This window comes from Lemur catta, chromosome 20 (assembly GCF_020740605.2).
Source record: "Lemur catta isolate mLemCat1 chromosome 20, mLemCat1.pri, whole genome shotgun sequence".
NCBI classification, from domain to species: Eukaryota; Metazoa; Chordata; class Mammalia; order Primates; family Lemuridae; genus Lemur; species Lemur catta.
Window position 1 is genome coordinate 30,460,788 of NC_059147.1, and position 21,783 is coordinate 30,482,570.

The 21,783-nt window shown below is 55.2% G+C and overlaps 1 protein-coding gene across 5 annotated transcripts in view; it reads right to left on the reverse strand.

The window, feature by feature from the left end:
* Positions 1 to 4,996: 4,996 nt before the first annotated feature.
* SLC12A3 (solute carrier family 12 member 3) overlaps positions 4,997 to 21,783 on the reverse strand; it is a 31,981-nt gene continuing 15,194 nt past the window's right edge. For 2 of the 5 annotated variants that reach the window (XM_045533681.1, XM_045533680.1), the window contains exons 18-26: positions 21,248 to 21,354; positions 19,820 to 19,902; positions 18,622 to 18,699; positions 17,856 to 17,957; positions 17,042 to 17,153; positions 16,422 to 16,508; positions 13,249 to 13,384; positions 11,714 to 11,781; positions 4,997 to 5,702 (exon numbers count right to left, since the gene is read on the reverse strand). In XM_045533681.1, coding sequence (XP_045389637.1) covers positions 5,561 to 5,702; positions 11,714 to 11,781; positions 13,249 to 13,384; positions 16,422 to 16,508; positions 17,042 to 17,153; positions 17,856 to 17,957; positions 18,622 to 18,699; positions 19,820 to 19,902; positions 21,248 to 21,354 — 915 coding nt within the window. In that variant the 3' untranslated portion in view covers positions 4,997 to 5,560. Of the gene's footprint in view, positions 5,703 to 11,713; positions 11,782 to 13,248; positions 13,385 to 16,421; positions 16,509 to 17,041; positions 17,154 to 17,308; positions 17,483 to 17,855; positions 17,958 to 18,621; positions 18,700 to 19,819; positions 19,903 to 21,247; positions 21,355 to 21,783 lie in introns of those variants that run through there. The other 3 variants (XM_045533678.1, XM_045533677.1, XM_045533679.1) reach the window with 2 other exon arrangements.

Below are 21,783 nucleotides of genomic sequence, written 5' to 3' on the forward strand. Positions count from 1 at the left end.
CTTGAGACAATGTGGAGAAGAGGGGCCCTGAAGAGCTGCCTGGCCGTCACAGGAATATTTGTAAAACAGAAATAGATCTTTGTCATGTAAGCCACTAACATTTAGAGGCTAATTTGTTACGCAGCACAGCCCAGCGTTACCCTGACTAGTACACCCCCTAAGATAACAGCAATCGAACACCTTCCCTCGAGCCTGTGTTCCCTCAGGTTTCCACCCTGTTTTCCTTGCTCTCCCCGTTGCTGGCTTGCTCAAGTATGAGGTCTATGAGCATGTCCACTGCTTTCCTTACCCCTCCACAAGTTCATTCCTCAATCCCTGGTCTCTGACCCACCACTTTACCAAATTATTCTATACAAGGCTCCCAGTGGTGCCGAGAACCCCAAATCCAACAGCACTTGGTGGCTGCAGCTGGTTTTCAGACAGATACCACGTGGTCGCCTCTGTCCTCCTACCCTGTCTCTGGTGCTTTCTCACCTGGCTTTTCCTCCTGCCCCTGCACTGCTCTTTTCAAGGCTGCTTTACTGGCTGTCTCCTCTTCATCCTGCCTCCTACTACAGTCCTGCCCGAGGTCTAGCCTCGGCCCTCTGTTCTCTGTACTTTCCCTCTTGATCTCGCCCAAGCTGTGCCTTCCATAGCCCTTGCGTGAGCGTGACTCCCAGATGTCCTTATGTTACTGTTCTCAAAGAGCTTCAGCTAACGAGGAACACCTTGAGCTCTTCCCAGGCTCCAGGACCAGTTCCGACCAGCTGGGTGTTCTCACACTTAGAGCGCCAAAGCCAAACCTATTTGCCAGTTCTTACCCTCCTGTCTTCCATATTACACAGCTTCTTCATCTTACAAGTGCCTAGGCTCAACGTTTGGGGTGCTATCTCCACACATACATCCTGGCAGTTCCCAGTTCTGGAATATTCTATTTCTTCATGCCGTCCCCCACCTCTTCCCTCTTCTCCATTCCCTCTGCCACTTGGAAAATGCTGAGCCCAGTGCCTCTGAGTTACTCAGTAGCTCCTCAGCCTCATAGCTGGGGCCTTCACGTTACGACTCTCTCAGTCTTACGTTCCTGTATCCACACCCATCAGACTCTAGGAAAACTGGTTTATTTCTTGTTCTCCAAACGTGCCTAGGGCTGTCCTTACTCTAGCCCTTGCTCAAGCCATTTCTGCCACCTGGAATGCCTTCCTCCACCCCCACCCAGCTCTCATTTCTGTCTTTCTGTTGAATCCTACCAATCTTTCCTAATTCCCTTGACTTTATCTTTGCTCCCTCTTCTGCAAACATAGAGCGTTTTATTTGTAAATCTCATATGAGTTGGAATAAAAACACTTGTCCTTTTTTGCCACCGTCTTTCGTCCATGCGACATTCTGTTCTCTGGCCTCCCAGCCAGGTTGCTCTTCTCAAAGTATTTTTAGGAACTGAGTTTGTCGTGCTCCCTTTCAGGAAGCGGGTACTTATGTCGTATTCGTGCTTTCGGTCACAGGATTAAACCTCGCTTCAAGCAGGGAGTTACCAGTGAAGCTGGCGGCTGGGCTTTCCTGGGGCCTGTTTCTGTGAACAATTTTGGAGTTCGCAGCATTTTTTCTGACTTCCTGAGCTATACATAGCTACAAGCGAAACCTGGCTGTTTTGCATGTGCTTAGGGGCCTCCCGGCCAGGTGGTTCTTCTGGAACATTCTAGCTGATCTTATCCCTGTGAAACCCTCCTCCCCCTGCCGTCATATTAGAGAGGCCAGGCAGGTGTCTAAAAGGGAATTCAGTCCCAACTGGGACTGTCCCACAGTTTTCTGCTTGGGGACGTGGCGCTCAGAGAGCCTGTTGGATGGAGAATGGGCCGTCCCGTACCAACTTCCAGGCCACAGCAGGTCTGGGCAGGAAGTGAAGGAGGATACTAAATGTGGAGGCTGAAATGCTGAGGGGAAGATCGGGAGCTAACTGGCCAGTGGATCCCAGGGGAGAGAAGAGGAGAGACCCTGCTGGGGTGGCCGGTGTGGCCGAGGCCGGGCCCTGTGACCGCCCCCCGTGGGTCAGGTGTTCCACACACAGCGAAAGGGAGGACTTCGGGGATAGGACTTCCCACCACACAAGCTCAGTAATGTGAAGCACTTTGTCATCTAAAGGCAGGGAGAGGCCAGCATGGACCAAAATCTTTTACCCTCCTGTTGCCTGATAGGCCAAACTATGAGCTGGAGAGCCTTCGAGATCCCCTGAACAAAAGGTTCACACAGCAGGGCAGCAGGAAGTGAAAGGGCGGTGGTGACTGAAGAATGTGTCCCCTTCCCCCAGGCCCCCGCCTTCTGCTGCACCAACAGTTTTGGTCAACTGTGCCTGGGCTACACCACGGCCATCAGCAGGCCAGCTGGCTGGTGACACCTGCTTTGGTCCAGTTCTCTCGTTTCACAGACTGAGGTTCAGAGAGGTTAAGGGGCATATCTGAGGTCACACAGCAGTCTGGGGGAGAGACAAAAACTCAAATCCAAGTCCCCTGGTGGCCATGGCATGACTCTTTCCACTCGACTTCTCTTCTCTCGGCTTGAGGCAAGATCGAAAATGCTGGGGGGAACTTTCATAAAGGCTGAGGAAAACGGGCTCCCTGTGAGTCTGCAAACGTGTGTAAACGAAGCAAAGGGAAAATAAATGGCTCCTATAAATATTTATGTAGAAACCTGGTAATGTGACCTACAGAATTCGTGGAAGCTCAGAGAAAAGTTCAATCCAGGGTTGAAAAAACAATAGTTAATTTTTTCAAAACACTCAGCAGAGTTGAAAAACAGCATGTTCCAAAACAAATAAGTTCTGTTGACTAAGTGAACATATTTTTTATTCATTTCATTGTTTATGGCTTCACTGTTAACTCAAAGCCTTTTTTTTTAAACAAAGCTATTATTATTGTTAAAAATTCACTGTTTCTAACATAGTGAAAAAAATTTTTTAAGCCCCCAAAGCCAAAACAGTCTCTGTTCTTGGACCAAGGACTCCTTGAGGTTTGGAGAACCAGGAAATTGTTTTCCACATGGCTCTCGAAAGGCAGGCATTCCCTGGTGGAGGCTTTGCCTTATCTGGAGTTGGGGGGCTGGTCCCGGGGTCCAGCTGCAAGGCTCAGGCCCATTCTCGAGGTCCCTCAGGAGCAGAGGAGCCGTCCCCAGCAAGCTCGGCCAGTCGTAGTCTCTCACCGCAAGCTTGATGCCATCAAAGGACGGTGGGGGCTGTAGAACAGCCTCAGAACCCAGGGTCTTCTGGTGTTTGCAGTGGGATGACCTGAGAAATGCTAAAGTCCTTTGGGTTCCAACCCAAAGAAGGAGACTTCAGCCCTCATCACTAAGTGGGCATTGCAGTGCCCTTAGGGAGGCTGATGAAACCAAAGATGCCTGTTCCTCCAGTCCCCCTAGTGCCATCCCCCTAGTGCCATCAGAAGAAGTTGTCTCGCCAGTCAACTCACCTTTATGCTGCTTGGTTATGTCTAGAGCCGTTTCACTTTGTCTCACCCACTGGCGTTCAATGGCTCTTGTACCCTTGCTTTGTGGGCACAAACACTCAACCTGTGGTGACCTGAACACCTTCCCTGAGCCGGGTTTAAGTCCTTCCTCCATCTCCATCATCCCAGTTTCTCTCCCACCTCCAGCCCCATCTCACAGTCACCCCCCCAGCCCCGTCTGGTCTGCCACTTGCTCTCTTCCCACCTCTTATGGGTGGTTCCCCCTCCCTTACCCTTTCACTGGCCTTGGGCTGGGCTTGGACCTGCCCAAGGTCCTTCCCATCTGTTGCCAACCTCACCGCCATTTCCGCTCCCCCATTCCTGACATCTTTGTTCCCCATTCTTAACCATGCCTGAAATTAACACCCTTCCACTTGACTTCCTCAGTCTGGCCCCTTCTTTAGAACTCTTTCTTGACACTCCCACACTCTCACATTCCTCCTCCTCCTCCTTGCCTGTTTTGTTAATTCCCTTTTCTTCCCTATGTGATGAGCTGGGTAAACTGCAGCGATGTCCCGCAGTGGCCTTTCCCCAAATGAGCTGAGCTCCCCATGCGTGGACAAATGCAGGGCGCCGGGGAAAGTCAATTGTGTTTTTCAAATTGTCAGTTCCCACCCATCAGTGGGTCCAAAAATCATTTCAGTGGATTACAACCGACATTAAAAAGAGAAAAAGAGGCCTGGCGTCGTGGCACACGCCTGTAACCCTAGCACTCTGGGAGGCCAAGGCGGGAGGATCGCTTGAGCTCAGGAGTTCGAGACCAGCCTGAGCAGGAGCAAGACCCCGTCTCTATTTAAAAAAAGAGAGAGAGAGAAATAAAAAAGTAAGATAAGTATTGTTTTGTAACACTTTTGTTTCCCCGTCGCTGTGCCTGTACATTGCAAGTCTCAACATAAAATACATTCCTTACTGTGGGCTGCAGCAAAAAGGGTTGACAGTCCCTGGTCTAAAGCATTAAGGAAGACTCCGAAGACTGTGAAGTAAAATAAAAATCTTAAGGCTATCCCCCGCTGGCTGACTGAATGGACCCCTTCTTGGCCAAGGAGATACCCTACAACTAAATTGCCTGCCCGCAGGAAGGGGGTCAGACGTGCCTCATCATGCCCCCTCCCTTCTTGGAGACATCCTTTGTAACCCATTAACCGGCCTAAGGGTATTTAAGACCAACCTGCGGGTCCTCAATTTACATAACAAATGTATGTCTGGTGGCCTGTCTCTGATTAACAGCTTCTTATCTTAACACATTCTAAGCCTTTAGACAAAGCTTCATTTATCTCTTTAACCAATTACAAGTCAAAGAATCTTTAAACCCACCTGTAACCTGTAAGCCCCCGCTTCGAGGTGGTCCACCTTTTTGGGCCAAACCAATATATGCCTTCCATGTATTGATTTATGACTTTCCCTGTAACCCCTGTCTCCCTGAAATGTATAAAACCCAACTGTAACCCAGCCACACGGAGTCCACTTGCTCAAGGCTTGTTGGCCGTGGCTCCAGGTCATAATCCTCAAATTTAGCTCAGAATAAATCTCTTTAAAATTATTTTATGGAGTTTGGCCTTTTTTCTATTGACAAGACCCAGTATTGAAAGTGCAGGGAGTGAGAGGGTTAAAGGAACGTGCATTACTGTGGAGGCTCAAGGAGCCCTGGTTCCTGGGGGCACTCTGCAAGCACACAGTGGGGGCTCTTGTTTCCCCGGCAGGAGGAGGAAGGAGGCTTTGTTTAGGAACTCCTGCCGATTCACACCCACCACTCTGACCCAAATTTGCATATCAATCAAAGGCTGAAATCTTAATGAGTGGTTATCAGGATCAAAAGAAAACTTTTAAAAGGAATAGGACCCTTCAGATAATTTTAGAGCTACTCCATCTGCTGCTTCTCCAGCCCATAAAAACAAGGCCCTGAAGACAGATCAGATGAAAGTGGAGTTCAGCCACAGTTGGGAAATCTTCCGTCGTCTTCAGCGGGATTGTCAGATGCTAGCACTTATAGTGCAATAAAATCCGAGTCTTGTCCCCGTGAACTGGAGCAGGTCACATTCCAACCCATCCCACGCACTCTCAGCCTCGGGCAGGGATGGCCAGGCCTGGAGTTACTGGCAGTAAAAGGTGAGCACGTTTTCCTGGTTTCCTCGGATCAGGATGACCGGAGGTCTGAGGTCCTGGGACAGGGTCTCCAGCCAGGCCATGTACAGCGAGCTTGGGCACTTCCCCTTCCTCCCGACGGGCAAGGTGCTGCAAGGCAGGAAGAAGCAGTGCAAGAGAAATCACCAAGGGGCCTGCCCACGCAGCCCAGCCCGAGGTTTTCTGAATAGTAGGTATGTTTACTGTCCCCTTCCCACCCAACCAGAGTTCCTTCCCACCCAACCAAAAGATACCTCTCTGCTTTCCTTAAATGCATTATTCAAAATGTGTCTTCAGCCTTGAAGCATTTCTAAACAAAGCCATGGCCCTCAAAGCCCGAGGGATCTAGTCCTTGTGACAACCCGGATCCTTGTGACAACCCGCACAACCTCACCTCCTCCCACCCCCAGCCTCGCTCACACCTGGAAGCCACCACGGGGCTTTCTTTCCACTCCTTAAAAAAACTTGCCAAGCTTGCTCCTGCCCCGGGGCCTTTGCTCCACCTGGGGGCTCCTTGACATCACTCGGGTCTCTGAAAGTGCATCTCTCTCTGGTCACTCTCCAGGGCAGGCCACCTCTTTCTCACATCACCCCGTCTTACTGTCTTCACGGCCCTCCACAATCTCAAAAGCATCTTTTGATTTGTCTGTCTCCCCCATTAGGATGTATGTTCACTCACGAGCAGGCTGGGTCTGTCTTGTTCACCCCTGTCCCTGAGCCTAGAACACAGTCTGGCACGGTGTTAAGAGGGTGAACCCAGGTCACCCACATCATACCAGGCCTGCTTCTCTGGCCACACAGCTGCCTGCGGCCACAACAGCATGATGTGTTTGCGTGATTCACCTGAGTGTCCTCGCCCTACCTCCTGCCCTGGGTGGAAGTCCGGGAGCAGCTCCGCCATTGCCTTTGGAGGGCCCCTTGTCCCGACCGCACAACGCTGCGCAGTTAGCAGGACGCCGGGAAACGCTGTTCAGCCATGTGTTCCCGGCTATGTCAGCAAGTGACTTTTCTCCTGAAATCTTGAGAATTCCAAAAATGCATCGGGATGGCCATGGCTGCCCAGCTCTTGGCTTCTGGAGGAGGCCGCGTCTCTCAGATCCAGCTGGCCTAGCGAGGCTGGGCCACCAGCCCCTTACGTGGGACTCACCTGGCAGTGTTTTCCTAAAGTATCAACATCACAGCCCTTATTTCACCTGAACCTCAGGACTGCCCTGGGAGCGGGCAGGGCTGCGGCATCGCCTCCTTCACAGCCGAGGGAACCCAGGCAGGGGGAGGATGCCAGCCACACTGGGGTCAGAGCAGCTGGGTGTGGCATGGCCACTCCCTCAGCCACAGGACCCTGGCACGATGCCTCCCTGCCCCTGGGCCTCAGTTGTCTCTTCCCCAAAGCGAGAACACAAACACCTGCCCCAGAGGGTGTTCGTGAGCTCTACAGAAGACAAAGCACACACAGGGCGAGCACAATGCTCGGCGCGTAGTGAGCACTTCACGGCGCCAGCAGCTATTGTCCACACTTGTCATTATCGACCGGCATGAGGCCACCAAGCGATGGTGGCAGAGCTGGGACTGGAACCAAGGTCTTGGGGTCTTCCCACCCCAGCTGCCTCTGCTCACTGCAACGCCCCGCTCTGCTGAGAAGGGTAATTGGGATCCCTGAGCAGCTGCCTCGTGATTGAAATTCCAGCAACTTCACTTGGGACAACCACGGCTCTCCTCGGAAAGGCACGATCCCGAAAACTGGGGGAGGCCAGTGGGAACAAGGGCATTTCATCAAGCTACTGTCATCTCAGTTCAAATGCGTTTGGTGACTTTCCAGGGAAAACGGACATGGGAGTGTCAAAACCAAACTCTTCTGACTCAACAGTGATGCCAGAGGCTGAAAACGCCATCTGGGAACGACCACATGACTTTTAGGGACTGAATTCAGGAACTTCAAAGACCACGAGGGAACTGGTGGCTGCATTTTCAGGGCAGGGGACACCCGCCACTCCTGCCGTGGACTTTCAGGCTTCAGCATGAGGTTTCCTCCCCCAACAAAGCCTGTCCACCTGCCCTTCAACCCACCCCCGCGCCAATCAGTGACGCATTCTGTTGCCGCTCACAGGCTATGCGCCCCTTAAGCTGCTAATCTGCAGAAATGAGCCGCACCAGAACAGAGGATCTTTGTGTTCAGAACCGCATCTCTTAGCCACAAAGAAAGGCAGCCTTGGGCCTAACCTAGATGTGGAACGATAGCCCTGCTAGCTCCAGAACCGGAGTCAGACCTCGAGATCCAGTCCCCACTTCCCACCTGTGGGATTCTGGCCAAGTAGCTTCACTCCTCTGAGGCTGTTTCCTCGTCTCTAAAATGGGGACTTGTAGAGTTTTGAAAATTTATACAGCTCAATGCCTTGAGTATCACAGAGGTCCAATCAGTTAGATGCCACGTTGATTAGGACTATTTAGCTTTGAGGAGGGAGTCTTTATAGAAAAAGGAGGTGTTTGGACCCAAGAGGAACAGGTTGTTAGTCTAGTCAAGGGCCGTGGGGCTGTTTACAAGCCGGGCTTATCAGGGGTATCCGAGCTCAAGCAGGGGCCCTTAGGCAGATAACCTGCTGATTAGTAGACAGCAACCCCCCAGGCGCTGCCTCAAACCGGCTGTAGAAAATGGTTCAAATGTGCTCTCTGAAATGCTAGACTATATGATTTTGTTATTTCACCAAGGCTTGGGAGATTTTTTCCTCCCTCCAAATTTCTGGGGAATGCAGGTTCCTGGGCTCCACCCCAAACCCGGATCTGGGAGGAACTGAAGAATTTGCATTTTCCACATTCCCCTGGTGGTTCGCGGGCATGTGTCCAAATGGCAGATCAGCTGTGCAGAGACGCGGCTGCTCTGGCCTCCCAGGGGAGCTGGCCCAGCAGCCGGGCCCTCTGGGCAACAGCTGTAGCTGCTGGTGTGGGGTGGGACGTGGGCAGGCGTCTTCTCTAAGGCGACTGGACTAATCATTGCTTGTATCAGCTAATCCCACAAAGGCTGGTGGGTGGGGGATTGGTTTTGCCTATGAGGTCAGGGGCTGGGGGTAGGGGTTAGGGGTGGGAAGGGAGAAATGTCAACAGGTGGTCACCTCCCAGGATGAAATTCTTCATCTTGTGGCCTGAGAGACTGACTCATTTTAATGGCAAATAAACTTAGAATCACAGCACATTAGTGTGAATCTTGGAAATACTTTCGTTAAACTTTTCTTTTTATAATTAGGGAAACTGAGGCTAGAGGGACATGCAGTTACTTAAGGCCAAACAGTGGGCTAATAGCAAAGACAAAATGCAAGCCTGCTTCTCTGAACAGCGGTGGCACTCATCAAGCCAGGGTTTGGCACACCCACGCGCACACGGCAGGTGCCACAGGCAGGGAAAAGTCTGGGCAGCTACCCCAGGATGCAGCCACGTCCACTGTCTGACCCTGACCCCACCCTAGCAATGCTGCCCGAGGAACATTTTCTGCTAGGTATTGGCCAGAGGCTTGGAGATAAACCCAGCCCCTTGCCTCATCCCAGTTCTCACACCAAGGAAGCACAGAGCACTTTCTATGTACAAAAAACTTATGTCCCTAAAGCCCCAGGAAGCATCGTTCTGGGCAGAGCCAGCTTCCTGGGTGTGCACTCTGCACAGTTGCACGGGGCCTTGTGCTCAGAAGGGTCCCATGCTTGGTCTAACGCTCTGCTGTCACCATCTTGACACTTTTTTTTAAATGCCTTGTTTACGTCACACAGGAAAGTGTTGCGAGTGTTCCTCCCAGTTGACTACACTGTGAGTTATATCACTGTCGGAGAAATGAACACACAGAGCAAGTCATCCTTCAGGAAAAGCACACGCTGGCATGGGTGGCATCTGGGGCATGGGAAGTGCCTAGTCCCCGGAAAGGATTAGCAACGGTCTGCTGTCAGACTTCTGTGCTCTTATGCTAATCTGCTGACAAGAATGATTCCCACGCTGCGTAGGATGTCAGGAGTCGTTAGGAATCTGTATGTGCTGCCGTGTACTGACACATACGAAGAGACCGGGAGGAACAAAAACTTGGTAAATCACAACCATTTGCAATGGTCTGATATTCACGTCCCCCCAAAATTAAACTTAATGTTACCTTCAGGATGACAGTATTAGGAGGTGGGGCCTTTGGGAGGTGACAAGGTCATGGAGCTCTCATGGATGGGATTGGGGCTCCTATAAAAGGGGCCCCAGAGAACCGCCTGGCTCCTTCTGCCAAGCGAGGACACGGCGAGAAGTCCGGGTGTGACCCAGAAACCGGGTGCTCACTAGACACTGAATTTGCTGGTGCTTTGATCGTGGCCTTCTCGGCCTCCAGAACTGTGAGAAATACATTTCTGCGGTTTCTAAGCCGCCTGGTGTATGGTATTTTGATATAGCAGCCTGAATGGATTAATTCCTAAACTCCACTCGAGTGTGGGGAGTATCATTTGAGTGTTGTCTGAGCATGTCTCGCACGGCCTGGGCCACTTTCTGCTGACCAAACTGGAAGCAAACATTTCACTCTGTCCTGCCAGGGAAGGGTAGGTGATGCTGGCGCCTCCTGAACCCTCGTGAACCTCTTTAGACGAGACTGGACGTGCAGAGACCCCCGGGCCAGGTGTCCAGACTGGCTGCTTAGCTGCGACCATTCGGCACTCCTTGGGGGAGGGTGTCCTCAGGCTTTATCTATTTATCTGCTTGAACCTATGGGCCATTTTGATCTCCTCAAAGGGGGACTTACAAAGCCTAAAAGGGACGTTGCCGGCACTCTCTCGAAAGAGGGTATTGCAGATACAACAGTGGGGATTTGTGCAACTTGTACAGTAGTTGAGCAACCGAAGTGCTGGAAAAATAGGGTTTTAGTTGCTTTTATCACCCTCCGTGGGCAGCGTGGTCTGAGGTCCCTTCCCACAAAATCCCCGTCCTTACGTCCTGGCATCTGCAGTCCAGGTCAGACGGTGGCAGGTCTGGGAATGGGGTATCCGCATACACACTCCAGGATCGGGGTGTGGCGCCAGGCTTGGGGCCTTCTCTGCAGAGAGGTGCAAGCTTGCTCGCAGTGCCCTATCTGTGCTTGCTCCCCAGGGCAGAAGGCGTTTTGCAGGTTTGTGGAAACGTTCAACTGCGTGAACACTGAGAGACAGCGTGGGCCATGTCCTCTATGACAGTTACCACCTGTGATCGACTGTGTCCCGCCGCTGCCCTTTCCTTCTTCCCACCACCATGAGATTCTAAGAAAATGAATTCAATACATCCCACACCAGAATGTAAGGAGACTGCTTTGAAAAGGAGGACCACGTCTTGACCTTCTTAATCATTTGTGAACAAGGGGCCCCATGTTTCCATTTTATCCCAGGCTCTGCAAATTGTGCGGTCAGTCCTGGATTCAGGGTATGAGAAAACAGGTTCAGCAGGCTTCTTGGCTGCCCTGCGGGATTCGAGGCTGGTGGCTCCCAGGGAGTGTAAGAAAGGCCCTTCCCAGCTGAGCTGAGGACTCAGAGGGCTCGGCTGGGCTGACTGTGTTCTCCCTACTGGACTCTGAGAGAGCACAGCCACACTGAGACCCCTTCTGTGCCACTGTCCCCTCCCACCCTATCTTCTGCTTGCTCAGCCCTGGCTGACACCCACTGTGGGTGGCTCAGAACTTAACAGGGCTCCATAGGAACAGCCGGGCTTGGACAGGCCCCGTCTCAGTCACGCAGCCTTGGCACCAACATCATTTGGGGATGGCCGATGCCCAGAGGGCTAGACGGTCCCTGAGCAACCAGGAATCGATTTCCTTCTGGAATGAGCTGGGTCCCCCTTTGCCATGAGGAGTTGGGCAGGAAAAGGCGGCCCACAGGAGAAAGCAGTGGCCAGAGGGGATCACCAAAGCTGGGGACGCACGCAGCCCCACACCTCTGCCAGCTGGCGCTCAGCCGTGGGGCACACGCAGGCCTGGCCATGGGAGGAGACGCCGCCAGGGCTGTGTTGACTGTGTCTACAGGAGTTTGGGGCCCTTCTGCCTCCCAGGGGAGAGCTCGGGTCCTCAGCGGTGCCCACCTGCCAAGCCCCTTCCCGGACCCAGACTCCTGACCTCCGACAGACCCGTCCCCTGCCGGCCAGGCGCTACTCACATGACGACCAGGGCGGCGTCCCGGGAGTAGTCCAGCAGGATCTCGTTCAGCCTCACCTGCCGCAGGGACTGGGGCGGGAAAGGCAAGCGGTCACTCCCCACGGCCTCAAGAGCCCTCGACTCCTTGCCAAGTCCTCGGGCTTCTTTTAATGTTTCCAACTGGATATGTGAATCATTCCCCCTAAATTATTACGGACATTCCCACCTCCAGGGAGGAAGGAGACCCCGCGGTAATCAAGCACCAAGTTCACCTCCGGCAAGAATTCCTCCCGGGCCGACTCGCCTGACTTCGTCACCGTCCCCAGCGGGGTGGAGGGAAGAGGGGACACTTCACTGGGTCCGAATCGGCCCTGACATTTCCTAGCAGGGAGAACCTGAGCGAGCCACTGTCCTGTCCGTGCAATGCCTGATGATACCCCCAGGGGCTCGGGGAGGATCCGCCGAGATGACCAGTGCGGAAGCGGCAGGCGCGGGGCCCGGCACACGGCAAAGACAAGTGGACTCAGAGCACGGATGGAAGGTTCCAGTCCTCTCCGACAGAGCACGGGAGCCTCCTGTGGACACCAGGCGCTATCCAGCATTTCCCAGTGAGCCTCTGGGGCAGGAGCTCGGGCCGACAGATCAATGAATTCCCCAAAGCTTGCGTGGGGCTGCGCCGGGGGTCTCTCTCCAAATTATTCATGGATGGTTGATACTCAGGTCTAATGGTGAATGCACACCCCATTCTAGAGACCGGGAAACTGAGGGCAAGGGAGTTAACCTAGACCCAGGATTCTCAGCCTCGCACTGTTGACATTCTGGACAGATGGCCCTTTGTTGTGGGAAGTGTCCCCTGCATGGCAGGACACTCAGCAGCCACCCATGCCTCTGCTTGCTACATGACAGCACCCCCTACACCTGGCTGTGACAACCAGAAATGTCTCCAGAGGTTGCCAAGTGCTCCTGGGGGCAACACTACCTCGCGGAGAACCACTGGGAGGAGCCCTGATGCCTGTCCCTGTCCCTGCCCCGAGCCCTGAGGTCCGGCCCTGTCCCCAGCCCTCCTGGTGCTGGCCCACCTTGATGGGCCACACAGTCCTTTTAAGCAGTGCTGACACATCATCCCCACGTGTACGCACTCACACGCCCCTCTCTCAGCCCTGAGGGTCCTGCAGGGGCCATCTAGGAAGGGGGCAGGGTGGCTCTGGGCCGTGTCTGGGCCAGGTGGCTTTGTTGGCCACAGGACAAACTACACCTCCACCCTCACCACGCATCTCGCAAATCCCTGCCACCAGGCACACAGGAATGGGGCGGGAGGGGGAGAAGGACTGCTGGGGACACTCAAGGCGGCAGGAGGACCAGGCTGTCACACCAGCACAGCGTTGAGTTCCACAGCTGGGTTGCCCTCCAGCCTGGGCATCTATGGCTTGAGGAGGGCTCGGGGCAGGGAGGGGAAGGCAGGGCTGAGGGTCAAGGGGACACACGGGACACGCAGTCCTGCCCCAGTGGGCACCTTGACCCCCACCCCCTCCCGCAGGGCCCGACCCTCCCCTGCACCTTGACTCTGTTCTTGTTAATCTCCTCATCTGAGATCTTCCAGGGGCAGTCGCGCCTCATCTCTGTGACGGTGGCCTCGTCCTTGAAGCCATCATTCAGGCGGAAGGGTGCGATCATGTCCTCAAACCGCTTGGTGCTGAGGATGAGAGAGCAGGTGAGGCCAGGTGAGACGCCCCCACCCCCCGGCTCCCGGAAGCAGGTCGTGGAGGGGCTGGAGGTGGGTGTCACGGGACTTGCGTTTCAGGGTGAAGCCCACGGGACGCTGCCATGTACATCGAAGTGGCTTTGACCCCCCCTCTGCCCGCCCGCCCGTTCAGCAGGTGTTCACTGAGCATGGTTCTGTGCCAGGCTCTGGGTTACACAACAAGGAACGAATCAGACTGTGCCCCCTCCCCACCGTCCCCACGGAGCTCACGGTCTGCTGGGCTATGAGCAATAGGCAAATAAATATGGAGAGAACGTTTTGTGTAGCTACAAACAGAGAATAACAAGGGTGGGGAGGGCCTGTCTGGGACTGACGGACATCTGTCCTGCCGAGGCCGGCTGTGCACGGGGCAGGGGTGCTGGAGCACAGAGGAGGAATGTGCAAAGGCCCTGAGGCGGAAGCGGGTTTGGCCTGGGTGAGGGGCCGCGAAGCAGCCCGCGTGGCTGGAGCAAGGAGAGCTCCAGGGAGAGAGGGAGGTGGTGAGGACAGACAGGCAGGGAGGGCTGGTCGGACAGGCCTTTGTCACCTGCCCTGAGTGAGACAGGAAGCTGCTGGGGGGTTCTGGGCAATCTGACTTGCGTCATTACAGAGAGAGAGTCAGGGCCGGTCAGCGTTCAGCTGACACCATCTGAAGCCACAGGGATGGCTGAGCTCACCTGGGGCAGAGTAAAGGGAGAGAAGGGAAGAGGGTCTTGGGCCACACCCCAAGGGTGCCGACAGTGCAAGTCACGTAAAGGGGGAAGAGCCAGCACAGGACCACCCAGCAGAAGGACCATGGAGGTGGGAGGACCCCTGTGTTGAGCACAGCTGAGAGGTGGGGACAGGTGAGGACAGAAGCGGGCTCTGTGAATCGGGGGATGTGGAGGTCACTGATGACACTGGCCATGGTGGTCCCAGACAGAGGGGCAGCAGGGGTGGAGCCAGACTGGCACGAGCTGGGGGACGAAGGCAGGAGGAAGGGGTGACGAGGAACACAAATGTCTCTGGGGTTGGGCTGTGCAAGGGAGGAAAGGAGTGGTCCAGGAGCTGGAGGCAGCTGAAGGCTGGGGGAAGGGGATTTTAAAGATAAGAGGGGCTCAGGGGGGTCTGTAATTTACTGCCACTGTCCCCTCCACCCGGAAGTTCTTCCCCCAGCGTTCTCTGTTCATCAAAGCTTTGCTCCTCCACCAACCCCGATCACCCTATTCTCTTTGGCCCCCTGGTTGGTCTCTGCAGCATTCTGACTGCCCTTGGCCTCCTCCAGCCTGCCCTTGTGCGCGGAGGGCAGGGCTGCAAATTTCTCATCTCCGCCCCTGCAGTGCTAGCACGGCCCCTGCAAATGGCAGGCAGCGTATCCATCACTATTAAACAGTTCTTTCCCCTCATCTTGGTTTCCTTCCCCGTGCAGCTCACAGCTGGGGGAGATTAGGGAGACGTCAGGGCTAGGAGGTTTCAGGAGGAAACTTAATTCACTGAGGAGAGAGAGGCCTGGAAAACCTCGTGCAGACTAATTGACATAATGCAAATCCTGTTTGTAAATCTCATATTTTAAGAATATGAAGCTGTATCATTTAGAAAGCAAATGATCCCCTCTGACCCCACGATTGGTCCTTGCTACAACTTCGCACGGGGCTTTGCTGAAACTCTTTGCACTTGCCATTGCATGGAGGGAGAAAGGAAGCTATTGCCCAGATCACTCAACATTTTTTTCGTCTTTAAAAATTTTTTTTTTGTAGAGATGGGGTCTGGCTATGTTGCCCAGGCTGGTCTTGAACTCCCAGCCTCAAGTGATCCTCCCACCTCGGCCTCCCAAAGTGCTGGGATTACAGATGTGAGCCCCCATGTGTGGCCCCCACTCAACATTTTCCCCACTCCCAGCACCAACATGTTAACATAACAGCAGGGGCAGCAGCTGCCTTGCCCAGTGGTCCCCTCATCCCCTGGGAAGGGACGTGCCCTGCCACAGTCCCTGTAGAAGCTGTGCTCTCTGACCCTGGGTTCTGGGTACATGACTCTGCCACCTCTGGCTGTGGTCAACGGCACCAAAGTTAGCCAAGAAATAGGCTGCACAGTAACCTCCACCCTGGCCTGGCAGGAAGGTACAAGCCGGGCCAGGTGCAGTCCCTTCTACAGGAACTGAAATCAGGCAGCCACACCTGGAGAAGACGGCGGTTTGTAGTGGAGCGGGCAGGGCGGGGGAAGGCCGGGATGCAGAGAGCGCTCAGAAGCCATGAGGAGGCAGAGGCCACAAGTCCAGTATTCACTGAACACTGACTCTGGGCTGGGCGCTGCGCTAAGCACTTTACCTGGGTGGGCCATCAGACGGGGGTTCCCAAAGTGGGGTGCCTGGGCCAGCAGCACGGCATCACCTGAGAGCTTGTTAGACATGCAGGTTCCCAGGCCCCACCCCAGACCTACTGCATCAGAATCTTGGGGGTGAGACCCAGAAAGCTGTGTCTTCACAAGCCCTTCAGGGTCTCCTGACGCACAGCAAGGTCTCAGAATACTGAACCAGCGTCACCTTCGTGGGTAAGATCGGCCTTCGTGAGTACAAGCAGGCTGAGCTCGTGAGTACAAAGCCAGAGGCTCTCTGGACCCCCGGACGGTGGGGGTGGGGGGGTCCCTTATGATGAAATTTTGGCTCAAGTGGCAGAACAGCCACAACCTGCACCAGAAAGAGCTTAAAAACCACCTGATCCAAGAAAGGCATGAATGTGAACATTCATCAGTCTCCAAGGCCAGGCGTATTTCTGGCAAAGACCAGAGCTCTGATATGCAAAAGACCAGCAGGGCGGGGAGCAGAAACACAAATGCAAAAATAAATGCTGTACACAGTGACTCTTCTTTCTTTCCGTGAGCCCCGCCTAGGTGGGGCTGGGGGGCAGCCCCCGCTCTGGGCTCACCAGGGAGAAAGGGGGACGCGGGCAGAGGGGACCGTGGGGGACACAGCTGGTGCTTCTGCCTGGAACCCCCGCCACAGAGAACTCACTGCTCAGCCCGCGGCTTCTGGTTGATGTCGGGCAGGATGTGGACTTCGTGGAATCCCAGTCGGAACTTGCTCAGCAGGGAAATGATCCTGGAGGACAGACGGAGCTTTTGTAAACTGCAAATATTCATTCAACTCGTTTTTACTGAGTGCCTGCTGAATACACAGCAGTGAGCAAAACAGGTCAAACCCTGCCCTCGTGGGGTCGCCATTCTAACACGGGGGTGGGGCAGACAATGCACAAAAATACAGATCCAGTATGTCGATGACGACGAGTGACGTGGGAAAATAACTGACCAGTGTCTCCCACCTATCTGGCGACCATTTCTGTACCACTGCACCGTAACGTGTCTACGCATCTGCTGGGGTCTTGTTACTGTGCGGATTCTAATTCAGCTGGGGCCTGCGAGTCTCCATTGCTAACCAACCCCCAGGGGACGCGACGCTACTGGTCACAGACCGCACTTTGAGTAGTGAAGGTCTGAGGGATAGGAAAGTTGAGCCAAGGAACTTATGGAGTGCCCGAGAAAACAACACGCAAGAACTCAGCACAGAACGCAGAGTATGAAGCCGGATGGCAACGGCTTAATACGCCAAAGGCCCTGTGCTGTCCCCCCACTTACGCCTTCCTCTCCTGGTCCATCCTGTTGATCTGGCCCCCGACAAACACGCGCATCTTGCATTTGCTCCACCTCTTCTTGCGGCCGAGGAGGTAGGGGATGAGGAGGGTGAGGCCTGGCAGGGAGGGTCCCAGGGGTCAAGACAGAAACTCTTGGAACAGAGCAGGATGCGGGGTCCCGGCCCCTCTCCTGGTAGCAAGCCCCTTCCTGTCTCTGCACCTCAGTTTACCCATCTGTGTAACGAACACACCTGCCTAGACCCAGGTTTTGTGTGGTGCTCCGTGGGGCCAGGTTTGTTGGGCCTGGGCCATGTGTTTAAATAAACAAACTGGCATCTAACAACTGGGGTGTCGCACATGAAAATCTAGGTCGCTGGCAGTTCTCGAAGACTGAAAATTGGACCACGTTCTATTGGAGCGAGACATTTTCTGTCCACCTGTGACTCTATCAAAGGTAGGAACAATGAAGTGGACAGTCCTGTTTTAAAGAAAAATGCTTCCTGCAGCCTTCCTGTGCCCTGGCCTGTCTCCCCCTTTATGTCATGTGCCTGTGACCACCTCAGGGCTGTCCAGTCGGAAGGTTCCAGCTCATGCTGACCTCAGCTCCTCCCTTAAAGCTCCGCATTTTACCACCAAAAAACAGGAGGCCCAGGAGAGGGGCTCAGCCAGGCTCCCCCGAGCTCAGTGGTGGGCCCAGGGGTCCCTGTCCCCTTTGCTGGGCTCTGGGTCCCCCCGGAGGCCTGGACGAGAGCAGGCAGGAAGGGCAGGCCAAGCAGGCGGAGGATGGAGGGACGACCCCTGGCCAGCCGGGCACTGACCTCCGTCGTCGAAGAGCCAGTAGATGTCGACGGTCTTCTTGCCCTGCTCGGCCTGGAAGACGGTGCTGGCCTGCTCCTCCTGCACCAGGGCCTTGGGGGCCGCTGCAGGAGGGGACAGGCAGGTCACCATCCGTCCCCCGGGCCAAGAGCACTGTGCTGCAGGCTCGCACCTAGGCAGGCCTGGCCAGGGCACCGCTAATGCCTTTCCTGACACTCGGGCTCCCGGGCAGGGGACCTGGAGCTGGGCCAGGGCCACACGGTGCTGGGACGTGGACCTGACTTGCCCCCAGTTCCTCCCTCCCGGGACGCTGGGGGGCATGGGAGTGGGGGGAGCCCCTAAGGCCGCCCGTCCTGTCGGTAGGGAGCACTTTCTGCTCTCTTCGTCACCCCCCTGTGCCCCGCACAGAGCCCTGCACCGCAGGTCCCCTGTCCCCCAGGGCACCAGTGGGAGAGGAGGAAGCAGAACCCCTTCCCAGTGCTCCCTGCCCGGAACAAGCGAGCATGGCCAGAGGGGCCTGGGAGGGGGCAGAACACAGGCCCCAGAGCCCTCCGCGTGGGTCCCCATGACGCCCTCACCCTGAGTTCCCCACCAGGCCCTGCGATCTCTGACACAGGCCGAGCCTCTGCTATTACCCAACCCCCATTACTCGGGTGCCACTGTCACATGCAAACACTGGCTGCCCTCGACCACATTCCTAGGTGACCAGCCACTAGCTAGCTGCCCCACGGGGAGATGGTGCCCTGGGCCTCTGAGTGGGGGACCGACATGCTCCAGAGACAGAGGGCCTGGCTCCGTTGGCACTGGCTTCCTTGCCGTCCTCTGCCGGGTCAAACACAGGGTTAACTGCAAAAGACGGGGGCAGCCTTGTTCACAGGCTCTCCTTGGCGGGGGCTCCCCTAACACTGGGAAGAAGGGCCCGGCTGCTGCCTGGCCTCCACGGCCCCCCCACCCCGCTCCGGGGCAGCCTCCCTCTGACCTGCCGCCTGTCCTGGCCCCCCACGCCCCAGCCCCACTGGGCTGCCTTCCCGCGCCCAAAGCAGGCTGAGCTCTTCCCCACCGGGGCCCTGGCGGTGGGTGGCCCGGCCCTGGCACTCTCAGCGAAAGGCCCCCTCCTCGGAGAGGCCTTTCCTGTCCCCACTCCCCGCGTTCGTACCCTTAGACCATGACCACGATCTGAGACGACTCATGGGTCTACCTAAGCGTCTGCCTTTCCCACTGGAATGTCAGCTCCGAGGACAGAGACTTCGCTTTGGTCCCTGCTGTACCCAGAGTGCTCAGAGAGCATCAGTCAGGCCCGTAGTAAATATTTGCTACTCTGGGAGTAGTGGTGGCGTAAATATTTACTGTCCCGCCGCACCGTGCCAGGCACGCCCCCGGCACAGAGTAGACCTGGCCCCTGCTGCAAGGCACGTAGATTCCAGCCCCCCGGGCTCCCCAGTTTTTGTCATATATGTGCCATTTCTTTCACACCCCTAAATAGTCCCAATTCAGAGTCTGCGTGGCCACACACGACTGTAAGACGTAAACACAGCCGTACGCGGTGCCCAGAGACAGTCGTCCAGACCAAACGTCCCGTTTCCGCTGCCGTTGTGTGTTTTCACACTCGGCGGCTTTATGTAAGCATCTCCTGTCCCCTCTCCCTGTTTCCTCTCTGCTGGACCCTTTTATCCCCTGATTATGATTCGGGGAGCTCTGAGTTCTAGTCCTGGCTCTGCTCCCAGCTGCGAGCTTGACCTTGAACTATGATGGTCACTTCCCCTTTCTGGGCCCTGGTTCTCCACTCGGAAACATCATAGGTTCTAAGGGGCCATCGAGGGCTGACTTTCTATGAGTCTGTGACCTTTTATTCCTTACTAGTTTTTCCCTCGCTTCCTGCCACGCTTTTAATAAATTGGGTTCTAGAACCTTCTGGGGTCCTGTTCTGGTTTTTGACAGGTGCTGAGCAGGCAGGGCGCGTACTCACTGTGCGCCTGCATCACCTCCGAGACGTTGAGCCCCTCGCGCATCCTCATGACACACACCCCGTAGTTGAAGTCAAAGGCGTCACTGCAAAGACAGGAGGTGGGTTTCGCTTCTCCCCGGCGCCCCCCAGGGGTGACCTGGCTCCCAGGAGACCGGATGTCCAGAGTTAGCCCTGCCTCCTACCATACCGTTTCTCTTCTCTGGGCCTCAGTTTCCCCATCTGTATAACATGCAGGCAGAACTGGAGAGCCCCCCCAGGACTCCTCCAGCTCTATGGTCTTTGGACTCTGTATTTGGGGGAAACCAAGTCAAGCCCTGTTCTCCCGGTACATTGGCTAATCCTCACAACTCTGCCCGCAGAGGTGGGGATAGTAATCATTGTCTCCCATTTTACAGATGCGAAAACTGAGTTTTGGGGAGTAACTTGCCTGTGACCACACAACTAAGGGAGTGACTGGCTGGGATTAGAATGACACAGCTGAGACTGTGAACCTAAAGAAAGACATGCACACAGCCACGGCCTCCCTCATGCAGTAGGCCATCTCTATGGCATGTCTAGAAGATTCCTGCCCCAAAAGTGTATTTCCTTCTTGACTGACACAGAGCGCAAGAGCCCACCGTAAGGGTATGAGCCCATTTCCCTCTCTGAACACCTTTAATCACACGTCCCTGGGACAGGGACCTTCCAGGACTGCACGCTGTGAAGGAGGGAGCCTAGAGAGGAGGTATCGCAACGGCTCCTGGTGTCACTGTGTTAGAGGCGGCGGAAACAGCTGCTCTGGGCCACAGCAGACCTGGCAGCAGGCCCCAGGCCCCAACCCTCAGCCTCGAGTTCCTTAGCGACACTGCACACTGCCTCTCCCTGCAACATCCGTGTAGGAAGCTACCCCGGCAGGCACTCTCGGGACCTTGCACAGCAAGAGCTGAAGGAGACAGGGCTTAGACTCAACCCTGAAATCCCCAGGGAGTTCAGTCCTCAGTGCCACCACCTTAGTGGCTCTGGAGCGGACTACTTGTGGGCCCTCCAAAGCCCACGGGGGGGCACAAGGTTTTCACCTAAAACCCACATTTTCAGCTACTTTGAAAAATTAAACTATCTGGCAACAGCGGGCCTACATTTCTGCACAGGCACAGCAGGCTAGAGCCAAGTAGCAGCTGCTCTTTGCAGGTTACCACAGTCCCCACTGCTCCTTATTGTCTCACACCTGACCCACGTCATTCTCGGTGTTACGTGCCCGATCCCTGCCGACTTTGGAGTCCGTGACCCATAGGTCAGGGTGGGGCGGCCTCAGCCTGTTTCTCCCCAGCTTTGAACAAGTGCACTCAGCTTCTTTTAGCACCTACTGCCTCCCTCCCCCCTCCCAAGGCCCAGCAAACCCCAGTGGCCCAAATCAGCAGATCCCAGCTTGTGCCCCTGTGCCGCGCTCACTGGAGGATGCCAATGTAGTCTTCCACCGTGGCTGGGTGAGCCGACTGCCAGTTCTTCTTGAACCCGACCACCAGGATGTTGGGCTTCATTCTCCCAAGACCAGCAGCCTGCCGGGAGGGTGGGGCGAGGTGAGGGGACAGGCAGAGGGACAGTGCCACCATCGGTCACGGCCCGTGGGGGCTCTGTTCTGTGACTAGGGGGGCTTCTCTCAGCTCCAGCCACCCCCCACCCAACACTGCGGGGGCTCAGGAGACACAGCCCCCCGGTCACCCACAGTCGTCCCCTGTGGCTTCTCCAAGCCTGGGCCAAGGACCAGACTGTCCTACTCCCAGCTCCTGCTAAGACACTTGAATTTGGATGTCAAGCTTAGGGTATTCCTGCGTCATCTAATACATACAGCTTTTGTATTTATCTCTTTTTTACGTTAAAATTAAAAAAAAATGGGGGGCAAAATTCACACAGCAAAGTTAATCATTTTAAAGTGCACACTTCAGTGGCATTTAGTACATCTGCTATGTTTAGTAGGTTCACAACAC